This window comes from Eubalaena glacialis, chromosome 2 (genome assembly GCF_028564815.1).
Source record: "Eubalaena glacialis isolate mEubGla1 chromosome 2, mEubGla1.1.hap2.+ XY, whole genome shotgun sequence".
NCBI lineage: Eukaryota > Metazoa > Chordata > Mammalia > Artiodactyla > Balaenidae > Eubalaena > Eubalaena glacialis.
In genome coordinates this window covers 116402437-116417716 of record NC_083717.1, presented here as the reverse complement: position 1 = coordinate 116417716, position 15280 = coordinate 116402437, and the positions used below count along the sequence as shown (strand labels likewise).

Sequence of the window (15280 nt, the reverse complement as noted above, 5' to 3'; positions counted from 1 at the left end):
TTCAGCTATGTCATTATTTAAATTTCTTTGCATTGAACCATCCCAATAGATAGTCATTGGAAAACAGCAAAAAGGATACAAAGACAGTTCACAAGAACATGTGACCAGTAATCAGATGGTTAGCCTTACTATTAAATCATTAAAAATGCCAAATGGTGAAAAAACATTTTACCTATCATATTGACCAACATTTTTAAAACTGATAATACTCAGAGTGGGTGAGGGAACAGGAAAACTGTCACTCTCAAATACTTGGCAGGAGTATAAATTGATGGCACCTATTAGAAACAATTCGACAATATTTATCAGAATGTAAAATGGACATGCTCTTTGAACCATTTCTATAAGTCTATCCTATAGAAATACAACCTCAAGTGACCTCAGGAATGATCTGAATATATACTGAAGTCTCGGACGGGACTTTTTAGCTGACTGAATTCCCACTGGGTCTGTTTATTAAGTCTAATGTGTTGTTTTCCTCCGTGTTTTTTTTTTTTTTTAGTCATTTTGCATATTGGACTTAAGAATATTTTAAAATATGTATTCTACTCTTTGTGGGCTTTTTAACCCCTTTTTTACTTCTGATTTTTTTCCTTATAATTTGTTTGGTAGTGTCCTCCACTTCCTAAATTAGAAGCTTTACAAACTACAGGCACCCTTGTTCTATTGTGCTTTGCAGATACTGCCGTTTTTACAAATTGAAGGTTTGCGGCAGCCCTGTGTCGAGCAAGTCTGTTGGTGCCATTTTTCCCAACAGTATTGCTCATTTCACGTCTCAGCATTGCTCATGTCTATTGGTGCCATTTTTCCCAACAGCATTACTCATTTCATGTCCAATTTTGGTAATTCTCACAACATTTCAAACTTTTTCATTATTATTATATTTGTTATGGTGATCTGCGATCAGTGATCCTTGATGTAACTATTGTCATTGTTTTGGGACACCATGAACCACGCCCACATAAGATGGGGAACCGAATCAATGTTGGGTGTATTCTGACTGCTCCACCAGCCAGCCATTCCCCCATCTCTCTCCCTCTCCTCAGACCTCCCTCTTCCCTAAGACTCAACAATATTGAAATTAGGCCAATTAAGAACCCCACAATGTCCTCTAAGTGTTCAAGTGAAAGGAAGATTCACACATCGCTCACTTGAAATCAGGAGCTAGAAGTGATTAGGTTTAGTGAGGAAGGCATGTCGAAAGCCGAGATATGCCTAAAGCTAAGGCCTTTTGCACCAGTTAGCCAAGTTGCGAATACAAAGGACAAATTTTTGGAGGAAATTAAAAGTGCTATTCCAGTGAACACACAGATGATAAGAAAGTGAAACGGTGAAAGTTTTAGTGGTCTAGCTAGATCAAATCAGCTGAAGCATTCCCTTAAGCCAAAGCCTAATCCAGAGCAAGGCCCTAACTCTCATCAATTCTATGAAGGCTGAGAGAGGTGGGGAAGCTGCCGAAGAAGAGTTTGAAGCTAGCAGGGGTTGGTTCATGAAGTTTAAGGAAAGAAGCCATCTCTATAACGTGAAAGTGCAAGGTGAAGTAGCAAGTTATCCAGAAGATCTAGCTAAGATAATTCATAAAGGTGGCTACACTAAACAGATTTCTAGTGTAGCTGAAACAGCCTTCTGTTGGAAGAAGATTCCATCTAGGACTTTCATAGCTCGAGAAAGAGAAGTCAAAGCCTGGCTTCAAGACTTCAAAGCTTCAAAGGACAGGCTGACTCTCTTGTTAGGGGCTAATGCATCTGGTGACTTGAAGTTGAAGCCAGTGCTTATTCACCGTTCCAAAAATCCTAGGGCCCTTACGAATTGTGCTAATTCTACTCTTCCTGTGCTCTATAAATGGAACAGCAAAGCCTGGATCACAGCACATCTGTTTACAACATGGTTAACTGAATATTTTAAGCCCACGTTTGGGACCTACTGCTCAGGAGAAAGATTCCTTTCAAAATATTACTGCTCATGGACAGTGCACCTGGTCACCCAAGAGCTTCGATGGAAATGTACAATGAGATTCATGTTGTTTTCATGCCTGCTAACACAACACCCATTCTGCAGCCCATGCATCAAGGAGTAATTTTGACTTTCAAGTCTTATTCTTTAAGGAATACATTTTGTAAGGCTATAGCTGCCATAGATAGTGATTCCTCTGATGGATCTGGGCAAAGTCAATTGAAAACCTTCTGGAAAGGGTTCACCATTCTAGATGCTATTAAGAACATTGGTGACTCATGCTAAGCTGTCAAAATATCAACATGAGCAGGAGTTTGTAAGAAGTTGATTTCAACCCTCATGGATAACTTTGAGGAAATCACTGCAGATGTGGTGGAAATTGCAGGAGAACTAGAATTAGAAGTGGAGCCTGAAGAGGTGACTGAATGGCTGCAATCTCATGATAAAACTTGAACAGATGAGGAGTTGCTTCTTCTGCATGAGCAAAGAAAGTGGTTTCTTGAGATGGAGTCTACTCCTGGTGAAGATGCTGTGAAGACTGTTGAAATGACAGCAGAGGATTTGCAATACGACACAAACTTAGTTGCCAAAGTAGCAGCGTGGTTTGAGAGGATTGACTCCAATTTTGGAAGAAGTTCTACTCTGGGTAAAGTGCTATCAGACAGCACTGCCGGCTGCAGAGAAGTTGTCTGTGAAAGGAAGAGTCAATGGATGTGGCAGACTTTATTCCTGTCTTATTTTAAGAAATTTGCCATAGCCACCCCAACCTTCAGCAACCACCACCATGACCGGTCAGAAGCCATCAACACTGAGGCAAGACCCTCCACCAACAAAAATATTACCACCTGCTGAAGGGCTCAAGTGATAGCATTTTTTAGTAATAAACTATTTTTAATTAAGGTATATACATTGCTTTTTTAGACATAATACTCTTGCACATTTAATAGACTGCAGTATAGTGTAAACATAATTTTTATATGCACTGGGAAGCAAAAACTTTGTGTGACTCACTTTATTGCGATATTCACTTTATTGCAGTGATCTGAAACCAAACCTGCAGTATCTCCGAGGTATGCCTGTTGTACAGTGTGCAAAACAGGATGGTACTGGTATAAAGACAGACATAGACCAACAGAACAGAGGAGAGAGCTCAGAAATAAACCCACACGAATGTGGTCAAATGATCATCAACAAGAGTGCCAAGACTAAAAAATGGGGAAAGGATAGTCTCTTCAACAAATGGTGCAGGGAAAACTGGATATCCAAATGCAAAAGAATGAAATTGGACGGTTATCTTTCAGCATAAACAAAAATCAATTCAAAATAGATTCAAGACTTAAATGTAAGATCTGAACGTGTAAAATTCCTGTGAGAAAACATGAGAAAAGCTTCATAACATTGGTCTTGCTAGTTATTTCCTGGAAATGACACCAAACCACAGGCAACAAAAGCAAAAATAGACGAGTGGAACTATATCAAATTAAGAAGCATCTACACAGCAAAAGAAACAATCAACAGAATGAAAAGGATATATATGGAATGGGAGAAAATATTTGCAAACCGTATGTCTGATAAAGGGTTAGTATCTCAAAATATGTAAGGAACTCCTACAACTCAGTTTTTGTAAACCTGATTTAAAAATGGGCAAGGACATGTATAGACATTTCTCCAAAGAAGACCTACAAATGGCCAACAGGTATATGAAAGGATGTTCAACATCACTAACATCAGGGAAATGCAAATCAAAACCACACCTAGCAGGATGGCTGTTATCAAAAACAAAAACATAACAAGTGTTGGTAAAGATGCTGAGAAATTAGAAAAATAGAACTACCACATTATCCAGCAATCCCACTTCTAGGTATTTATCCAACAGAATTGAAAACAAGATCTCAAAGAGATATTTGCACTCCCCTGTTCACTGCAGCATTATTCACAATAGCTAAGAAGTAAGCTAAATGTTCATTGATGGATATATTTATATATATGCACACACACATACAATACGCACATATATACACACACACACACAACGGAATACATATATACACATATGTATATAGGTATATGCGCACATATATATATATACGCACAAACACAATGGAATATTATTCAGCCTTAGGAAGGAGATTCTATCACATGCTACAACATGTATGAACCTCGAAGATGTTATTCTAAGTGAAATCAGCCAGTCACAAAAGGACAAATACTGCATGATTCTGTTTACATGAGGTATCTAAAGCAGTCAAACTTGTAGAAGCAGAAAGCTGCCCAGGGGCTGGGGGGAGAAGGAAATGGAGTATAGCTGTTCAAGGGGTATAGAGTTTCCATCATGAAGGATGAAAAACTTCTAGACATCTGCTGTACAACAGTGTGCATATAGTTAACAGTGATGTACTGTACATTTAAAATGTTGTTAATATGGTAGATTTCATGTTTTCCTTTCTCCCTTTTTTTTTTTTACTGTAGTAAAAGGAAAAAAATTAAACCTTTCAGTCATGAAAACAAAAGAAACGAGGGCTTAGGGCATATATGCATTCCGTGTCCATTGTGTTCCTACCATTTTAGGTGGTTTTGAGAAACCTGGTGTTACTCCACAATTGAAGAGAGACTATTTTTAAAGGTCTAGTTAGAGGTAGACAGAGAATTTGACACAAATAAGGAAGAGAATACAAATGCTCTGACTTGAGCACTGCCTACCGCCTTTTTAGGAAGTAGCACCGCATTTCAGAAAACTCTTAAGGTCTCAGTCCAGCCCAAGGTAACAGACACTTTCTTTCCAAACACTTGCCGTGCCAGGTTATTAAACAGAATTGCAAGGATGGTAACATCCTTTCCACAGGACAGCCTGGTTGAACAATGAAGTGGGGATGGATTTGCTTGTTTTTGTTTTTTTTTAATATTTATTTTATATTGGAGTATAGTTGATTTACCATATTGTGTTAGTATCAGGTGTACAGCAAAGTGATTCAGTTACACATACACATATATCCATTCTTTTTCAGATTCTTTTCCCACATAGGTTATTACGGAATAGTGAATAGAGTTCCCTGTTCTATACAGTAGGTCCCTGTTGGTTATCTATTTTATATATAGTAGCGTGTATATGTTAACCCCAAGCTCCTAATTTATCCCTCCCCCCGACCTTTCCCCTTTGGTGACCATAAGTTTGTTTCCGAAGTCTGTGAGTCCATGTCTGTTTTGTAAATATGTTCATTTGTATCATTTTAGATTCTACATATAAGCGATGTATGTTGTCTTTCTCTGTCTGACTTACTTCACTTAGTATGGTAATCTCTAGGTCCATCCATGTTGCTGCAAATGGTAGAATTTCATTCTTTTTTATGGCTGAGTAGTATTCCATTGTATATATGTACCACATCTTCTTTATCCATTCCTCTGTCAGTGGACACTTAGGTTGCTTCCATGTCTTGGCTACTGTGAATAGTGCTGCAATGAACATTGGGGTGTATGTATCATTTCGAAATATGGTTTTCTCCAGATATATGCCCAGGAGTGGGGTTGCTGGGCCATATGGTAGTTCTATTTTTAGGTTTTTTTTTTTACGGAACCTCCATACTGTTCTCCATAGTGGCTGTACCAATTTACATTCCTACCAACAGTGTAAGAGGGTTCCCTTTTCTTCACACCCTCTCCAGCATTTATTGTTTGTAGACTTTTTGATGATGGCTGCTTGCTTTTATCCAATGACAGACAGAGACTCAATCTCAATTTCAGTCCCTCCCTCTCTCTCTGTTCTCTTGTGGTTACTCTCTTGCTTTCTTTTAATTAGCTATTAGAAAACATTGAATTTGAACCTTGTTTTTCCTGTAGGTAGAATGTGTTACCCAGGGTTTTCAGAACCTTAACTGGATAGCATGGTGAATGTTGGTTTGAAGACATTTTTGCAACCCAGTTGTCCTCTTGTCATAAATTTGATTCCTGTGCCTGTCTCCTTTTTTTTTCCCCCCCTTAATTATTATTTATTTATTTTATTTATTTTTTTGGCTGCGTTGGGTCTTCGTTTCTGTGTGAGGGCTTCCTCTAGTTGCGGCAAGCGGGGGCCACTCTTCATCGCGGTGCGCGGGCCTCTCACTGTCGCGGCCTCTCTTGTTGCGGAGCACAGGCTCCAGACGCGCAGGCTCAGTAGTTGTGGCTCACAGGCCCAGCTGCTCCGCGGCATGTGGGATCCTCCCAGACCAGGGCTTGAACCCGTGTCCCCTGCACTAGCAGGCAGACTCTCAACCACTGTGCCACCAGGGAAGCCCCCTGTCTCCTTTGACATTGATGTGTATGCCACGACCAAGCTTGTATCTCAGGCACTATCATGGTCTTTTAAGGATAAATCTAGTCAATTCCCAAAGCTTTTCTTATTTTGAATTTGCTTTGCAGTTAGTTCAGGTCATGGTTTTATTCACCTTTTTAGTTCTTCTCAGCAATTTTAAATCATTAAATTCTACAAAATTTATGACGTCAAGGGCATGAGTCCAGAGCAGTGCCAGGCATGTAACAGATGCACAGCAGATATTTGTTAATGAATGAATGCATGTCTGAATATTTACACGAAGCTTCGGTAGGTTTTTCTTAATTTTGTATTGGACTTTAAAAATCGTTTCACTTTAAATTTGTGTTCTCTAAGAAAAAGCTAGAAATTGCATTTTTTAAGAAGATATTTGATATACATAATATCTTGTTCCTTTGCTTTCATATAAAAAATAAATAAAAATACCAAGTACCTTCTTTATTTCTTTTAAAAACTGCAATTCTGTATTCTCCAAGAATCTTTCTTTAAGGCTAATGTTGAAATGATTAAACACATTAGGCTGAAAATCAGATTTTCCTTTTATCTTGATGAAAGCTTAGTGTTTACTGTACTTTCGGCCTAACAGTAAGATAAGAGCAGCCATGCTGAGCAGAGAAAGATAAAGGGCTGGCAATAATTGATTCAGCATCAATCAATAGGTAATTAGACAGTTGGACAAATAGACAGTCTTGGTTGGAGCAAGCTCCTGTTATCCCTTATTGTTCAACCAGCAAGCAACTCAGCTAGTTAGTACCAATATAAATGTAGATGTTACTGTTTAATCTTGTCTTCACTACATTTTTGGTAAGTTTGTGTGTACATAGGTGGGAGAGGAAGCATAGCTCTTTAGTTTGTATTTTACCCAGAAAAGTGCATTAAAAGCCTAAGATTTGGTGACGTGTTGTGCGTATTTCCTATTGATTTTTGTAGCCCTGCCACAAGAGAGAAAAAAAAGATAATTTTTCTCCCTTAGTGGCCACTGTGCAATACATTCTTTGGAGCTGATTTGGTTTAGAGAGAGACAAAACTGTGATGAGCTCTCCATGGAATATTCATAGGGGTCGAAATTATTGGCAATGAAGTATTTGGAGTTTCTAAAAAGATTATAAAAGTTTCTGTATACATATATTATTATAAAAGACCACTTCTAAATAATTTCAAATTAAATCTGTATGTACAAAGTATTATTTATATTAATCATAGCACAAATACAAAGCAACCTAACCCTCCTGACTAGGGCAATTTTATTTAAATAATAAGTCTGTGTCAGGAACTGTTTTAGGTGCTTTACCTATATATATTATGCCATTTAATTTCTAGAATAAATGTACAAACTAAGTACAGTCAGCCCTACTTCGTGATGAAAAAGTTGAATTCCTAGAGGTTAAGTCACTTTTCCGAGGCCATATCACTGGTAAACAGCGGAGTCGAGATCTCAATGATCTTTCCCCTAAACCACTCAGCAGATGATCCTGCAGCCAAGGAGGCTAGAGGCTGTGAAGTGACTTACGAAGTCCAACGTGGAAACAGGCCAATGATAAGTGGAAAAGTTGGATAAAAACTTGTACGTGTGTTGCAATTACAACTTAGTTAAGATGTGTTTGAATAAAAAAGATCAGAGTAAAATAAAGATTTGAGTGCTCGTATTAGATTGGTGGAATTTAGGGTGGTGTTTTCCGTTTATTTTCTAAAATATCTATACTTGTGGATAAGTTATATTCAAATTAAAGTATTAAAATAGAGTGACTGTAGCATCAGTTTAGTTTACCAGACTATCTAAAACTATGAAGGTTTTCGGAATGCTTCTGAAAGATTGCCTGGTTATTTGAGCTTGTGTTAATTTTTTAAAATTCCAGATCATCAAGTTATTGGATGGAAAACGATCTCAAACTGTGGGAATCTTGATATCTAGTTTGCATTTAGAAATGAAGGATATCCAGCAGGGTAAGTCTTATTCATCGTTTTTATTCCAACTTTAAAAATTTCCAGCTTTTATTGTGAAAAATATCAAACATATACAAAATTAGAATGCCGCGGTGAATCCCGTGTACCCTGTACCTAGCTACAAAACCATTAGTCCACTCTTGTTTCATCTAAAGCACCCTCCTTCTATTAGATTACTATGAAGCAAATCTCAGACATTTTATAATTCATCCTTTAAAATGGTAACACACCACGAAAAGATATGGATACTTTAAGCGTAACTCCGGTGCCATCATCATGCATTTAAAAACATTTGCAATAATTTCTCAGTGTCATCAAGTATGTAGTTCTAATATCACTGATTGTCTGTAAATTCATCCATTCATTTACAGTTAGTTTGAATGAGGATCCAAACAGATTTCACTCATTGCCTTAGATGTGTCCATCTCTCAGGGGTTTCTTTTTTTTGGCTGCATTGGGTCTTCGTTGCTGCGCGCCGACTCTTCTCTAGTTGTGGTGAGCAGGGGCTCCTATTTGTTGAGGTGCGTGAGCGTCTCATTGTGGTGGCTTCTCTTGTTTCGGAGCATGGGCTCTAGGCACGCGGGCTTCAGTAGTTGCAGCACACGGGCTTCAGTAGTTGCAGCACATGGGCTCAGTAGTTGCAGCACGCGGGTCCTAGAGCTCGCAAGCTTCAGTAGTTGTGGTGCGTGGGCTCAGTAGTTGCAGCGCGTGGGCTCTAGTGCGCAGGCTCAGTAGCTGTGGCACACGGGCTTAGTTGCTCCGCGGCAAGTGGGACTTCCCCAGACCAGGGATCGAACCCGTGTCCCCTGCATTGGCAGGCAGATTCTTAACCACTGCGCCACCAGAGAAGTCCCCTCTCAGGGGTTTCTTTTGATCTAGAGGTTTCTGTCCTCTATTTTTGTTTTTTTTGGTAATTATTTTTTTGAAGAAGCCAGTTTCTTCAAAAAAGAAGAATATCCTGTGGAATTTCCCACATTTTAGATTTTGCTGTTTGTGTTGCCTGGTTTTTATTATGTTCTTCTGTCCCCTATGGTTCCTGCAGACTCTAAGTTTGATCTAGAGAGTTAATCTGAGTGGAGGAAGAGTACTTCACAGATGCTATTGTATACTCTATCAAGAGATACATAATATCTGGTGTCTCTCTATGATGTTGGTGGGCACTAATGATCTTTGCCTAGATTCATTATTTCATTAGAAGTTTGCCGAATAATGATCTCCTAATTCCCTCATTTCTTCTTCATTAGCAGGAATGCTTCTATGGAGAAACACTCTCCTTCTTCATCCACTCGGTTATGTCACTGTTTCTTAATCCCCTAATCTTTTTCAAATGACGCGATTTCAACTTGGTTTCCTTTGGCTCAGTTTGAAATAAGACATTTAGAGAGGGAATTTTACTTGTATATATTTTTCTTAGGCCCTAGAAAAGTAAACCCAAAAACCTTCTGGTGTTTTTGAAATCTGCGTCTTGCATGAAGACAGTGCTCCCCCTTTCTCGGTCATCAGTTAAATGTAAATCTTCATTTTGACATGTCACTGATAATATTTTCTGAGTGGTAATACAATCTCTCATAGATGGTTTCAGTAGAATTTAGCTTGGGTGTAACAGGAGACACTCTGAAACCACACTTCCTTTCAGGTTTTAGTTGGTGTTGCCTCAAAGTTATTTTATTCTGAGACACAGCAGAAGACCCCCGTAGGTCCCGAACTGAAAGGCACTTAAGAAACTTTCATACATTATTTTTCCTCTGAAAAAAGCTTTGTTAAGGGCTTAAAATTTTGCTTTATTACAAACATTTAAAATTCCACATAAAACTAAACATATCCTGAATCAGATGGCAGTCACAGAGTATTTAAATAAGCTTGTCTGTTTTTAATATTTAAGCTTAATAGTAGAACTGAATACATAAGTGTGAATATTAAACCTCAGACAATGTTGCACTAGTTGATTTGAGTTTGGGGCAGAGGGTGGCTGGCAAGGTCCACCATCAAAGTTAGAAAAGGATTCTTCAGTGGCTTTAGGTATTAGATCTTCTAGAATGGAATTTCTGAAATTCACACAGAAAACTGTGATGCTGATGCAAATGAAAAATGAAAAAATAAAACCAAAAGAATATCGGCAGGGAAGTTTATAATCTTTTGTCAAGGAGAGTCACTTTTGTGATGCAATCATTGAAATAGAAAGGAAGTTTTCAGGTATAGTGGCAGAGTCTTGTCCTAAACCACGGTACTGTTTATAAGCCTGGTAAAAATCAAGTATGCTTGGTTTCATCACCATGACAGGTAGCACTATGGATATGAGCTTTACAATGTCAACAGCACCTTGGACTCTATTCATTTCTTTTTAGGCATGTCCTGTTGTAGTACACATCAGATTGCCATATGGATCAGACTCATTCCGGCCATGTGCTATTCCAGTTACCATCTCAGGACTGTAAACCTTCTTCCCATGGCACTCCAGCCTTGTTGGGTTGAATGTTCATGGTGACTTGAATAAGAGAGTAGTTCACCGAGACCTTTTCCAGTATTCTACTCTGGACAAGAACATGTTTATATGAAGTAGACGTGAACTTACATTTTAGCACTGGAAATGTTGATTGTAGCATCACAGACTTCTAGGACTCATGGACACCACTTTAATTCTTTCTCTTGCTTCAGGGCATCTCTGTTATCCACCACAGAGTTGGCTCCTAAGTTAAAAAAAATTATCTCCATTTCATGTCTTCATTTAGTAATGCATTCCAGATGAATATAGCAATATAACTCGAGCTTAATTTCTCTTCAGAATCATTTGACTGACACTGGCATCTGAAGGTCACTTAGGAGCCCGGGCTGTGTCAGGTACATTTCATTCTGAATCCATGTCTGGTCGTGAATGGAATGCACTTGGCCTTGTGTTGTCATCCTGATGAAAGGACTCCCTGTGCTGACCTTGACCTAAACGTTTGTTTTAATGTAAGAGGGGTAGCTGTCGTGAGATCTGATTGGGGCAGGCCAGCTGGCAGCCAGGCAAGGTCATACAGCATGTCAACCACGGTGAGGTGACCACAGTTGGGAGACTGTTCTTCAGCCTTCTGGTCATATATTCATCTTTGTCAGTGTGCAGAGGTAGGTGCACTAACTTGCACTTTAGTGCAAACTTACACGGAGCTGATGTATAAACCGGAAAGCTAGTATATTCACTCAGAGAAGATCGGAGAATTTTCCATTGTCATGACAAAAATGTTTATCATATCTGTTCATTGTTATGTCCGTGTCGCTTGTCTCTACTTGGCATTAGATATTTGCTTATGCCATTTTCCCTTTTGCTGGTCACCTTGAAAATAGTTTTGGGTGTTTCAGCCCACAGTTACCTCCCACAGATGGATAATCCAGTTTTTACTTGTTCAGCTCTTAAAAAGCAACCTTATTTTCTTCATTTGTAAGGTGGGCACTTCTCTGTTGTCCATTAGACACTGCCTATAGTGTATATTCAAAGTGGAATTTGGGGGCTCAGTACCTCAAGGTCTTAACTGATAGCAAGTAGCAGAGCCAGTGCTTGTTCCTTTATGACATGTAGCATTTCTTTGCTCAGAATTTCTCTGATAATTAAGCATCATTTACCAATAACTGGGCTAATGTATCATATGTAAATGTCACTCAGTAAGTGATTTTTGTTTTTAATTTGATTTTAAAGAATAGACTAAACCTTAGACTAGATGAAATCAGAATGTCATGAATTCCATTCCAGTGCATTTGGGCAAAACTTCTTCATTCTTCTTTCCCTCCCTCCCTCCCTCCCTCTTCCTTCCCTCCCACCCTCCCTCAGTAAACATGTACTGAATGCCAGTTCTGTTTCAGACACTATGACCGCCACAACACATAAGATCCATACTCTCACATTCTCAAGAGTTCACAGGATGGTGGGAGAGATGTACAAAGTATCACAAGATCACAGTATAGAGTTTCCTGTGAAATAACAGAGAGCAGTATATTGGCTCCTCCTGTAAAACTTAAGATGAGTCTTAGAGGATGAAACGGCGGTCGTCACATAGAGAAGGAGCTTTTCCAACTGAGGAAAGAAGACATGTGGAAAGAGGCACAGCTAGAGTATATACGTTACATGTGAATGTGGCTTGTTTCAGGGCAAAGTGCTGGAAAGGCAAGTAACATCCAGACCAGGAAGGGCCCTGAATATCATCAGACGAAATTTGAACATTATCTCATCAGTAACAGGGAGACAGAATTTCAAATTTAAAAGGGGCAGTGCTGTGATCTGATTTTGAGTGCAGAGATATCTCTGAGGCCATGGAAGACTGGCCCCCAAGCCCTTTCATGCTCTGGCCACAGCTGTACCTCCTCCTTCACTTGGCTGTGCTCCCTTGCTCTCTCCCTGCACTCTAGCCACAGTGGTCCTCTGGTTCCTTAAAGAGGCCAAGTGCTTTCCTTCCTCTGTGTCTTTGAAGGCACGGCATGCTTTTCCACCCCACTCTTTATAGCTTGCTCCTTTTCTTTGCTGGGGTTCAGCCACGTACCTCAAAGAGGCCCTCCCAGATCCTCTTCCCTAATTTAAGTCACCCTAAGTTAATTCTCTTATTTTCTGCACAGCAGCTAATATTTTATTTGTTCATCTACTTCTCACTTACATCCACCACGAGAATATAAGCTCCAAGATGGAGATTGCTCACTGATGTGTCCCTAGCACCTTGTTGTGCCAGGCACCTAGGTGAGGAGGAGGGTCATCAAGCGTCTGTTGAATGAATAAACAAAAATAGTCCTGAAGGTGGCTAGATCTGTTAGAAAGGGGCGGTGATTGTTGACATAATAAATGACGAAGGCCAGAACTAAGGCTGTGTCTGTGGAAATGTAGAGGAGACCATATACAAGGGATACTTGGAGAGAGGATTGCTACGGTTAGTCCCATCGGATTCACACAGTGATGGAGAAGTCTTACATGTACCTTGGATTGCTGGTTTCAACAAGAATGTGAATAATGGTGCCAAAAACGTAAAATGGAAATACAGGGGAGAAAGCATGGGTAGAAGCAAAAAGGTCAATTCTGTTTTGGATGATTTGAGTCTGAGATGACTGGCGACATTTCAGCAAAAGTTTTCAATGAGCATCTGAAAATTCTAGCCTGACACTAAGTAGATGGGGCTGGGTTAGAGACAGAACATCCCCGCAAAGGTAGCCACCCTCATCTGTTTCTCTCTACCCAAATGTTGTGGAACATCTTGTGGGAGAAAGCCAAATCCCTGTACTGACTGAAGTTTAAAAGCACTGCGTGACTAAAGGCAAGACCTTGGTTGTGGAGGAAGAATAGTTTCAGGACACTGATCGTAATACCACTGCACTTGTATTTGGTCCAGGAGAGATTCCGAGTAAGTGATTTACTTCTTGCTGGTTTTCCATCTGCTAAACTGGACGACTTACATTTAAAAGCATTTGGCATCCTTGGACACAGTGACTGCCTACATGATTGCAAATTAGTGTTTTCATTCCACGTTAGTGATTTCCTCTTATTCTTTTCCCAGGGGAGATGGAAAATTGCTGTTGACTCTTCTTGATATAAACCTCCGTATGCATTGCAACAGACTAAGTGCCAGAAACCTCCTGGCATCTATTTGGAATTTCCCGTACACTCAGAATTCATATTTATAATATTTAATCTAACATGAAAATAAAACATTTTTCACTTTAGTTCCTAGTAGTCCAGAATCTCAGTTTGGGGGTTCAGCTGCATCAAAGACTATCTTTCTGTTTAGAAATCCCAAATCAAAATGTAAGAGGATTTCAGTTAGTTGTATGCCCAGAGTCTAAAACCCAGATCTGAGAATGCTCACTGGACTTTGCTCCCTTTTGCCTAATAACTTCTGGAAATCTCTGTCAAGGTTTATATGCCAATTGTCTAAAACATAATGAATTTCACCAGGCATCTGAAGTTCACCGTGAATTGTCTAGGACTTCCCTGAGGAACATTCTAATTCTAGCCTGGAAGACCTATACTCAAAGACCAAAATTTTTATCGTGCACCCCTGCCAGTAAAAAGTTTTAGAGCATGCTTCTCAAGATACGTTTTTAAGAACTTGTACATCATGTAAATGTGTGACAGAACTAATATTCACATTATAAAATGTATGCAGAGGTATAAATTAAAATGAGATTAATATTTCTAAATATCTTACTGATTTTGATGGCTTTAAGTTCTCAACAGCTAATATCTCAAGGCTCAGTATATAAATAGGGTGAGGCTTATTATTAAAAATCGTGGACTTAAACCCACATTTCAAACAGTCTCTGGATAAATTCTATTATAATTTATGGAGGTCAACATCTTGGCAAATCCGATTCAACTGCCCTTGCTTCTAATTCATTCCACGACTGATGAAGAACTTGTACTAGCAATCAGAGCCTCTGCTCTGCCATTTTTCTTATCGTTGATGGATTATCTTCAGTCTGGGGTTTCTCTGCAGGAACCTTTTGAAGCCAACTTGTTTATTTTGTCAAGTTTAGTTAAAACCAGATTTTAGAATCAGAAAACGTTATTTAATTGCCCTCTCACCATCGCCACCAAATCCCCGTATGTTGAAAGTAAAAGAACAAGTTGAGGAAGGCACGTGTGAAGGAGTTTACCCACCAAAGGTGACAGGTGGTCACGACCTACTGTCATACCAAAGGAAGGCGCCAGGGTCAAGCAACTTATTAAGGACTGACAGAGCTCAGTTTTGGGATGAATATAAACAGTAGTTCTAACGCTACTATATTTCCTTTCCCAGCTTTCTCTTTCTCCCACCAAGTCTAAAACACCTGAGCAGCAGGGATCCCACCCACCTCTCTCTGAACCCCTGTGCATTCCTTCACTCTCAGAGCTGAATCCAGAAAGCAGAGGGTGGCATTTCTTTGTACTTTACCTTCAGGCAACTGGCTGAGACCATCCAATCTGCCTGGAATGTAATTTTGGCTTAAAAGAACCAGAACTAATGGAAGAACAGAAGCAGCTTAACCCAAACTGTTTCTCATTCCACTGCCCTACAGAGAATAGAGGGGACGTTCTGTGAATTCTTCGCCTGTGCCCTTCTTTGAGGTTTGAACCATGGACAATTT

General features: G+C 39.4%; 1 protein-coding gene across 2 annotated transcripts in view; it reads left to right on the top strand.

Annotated features, from left to right (window-relative positions):
* FMN1 (formin 1) overlaps window positions 1-15280 on the top strand; it is a 414086-nt gene that overhangs the window by 230114 nt on the left and 168692 nt on the right. For both annotated transcript variants that reach the window (XM_061180550.1, XM_061180551.1), the window contains one exon: window positions 8113-8200. In XM_061180550.1, the coding sequence (XP_061036533.1) occupies window positions 8113-8200 (88 nt within the window). The remainder of the gene's footprint in view (window positions 1-8112; window positions 8201-15280) is intronic.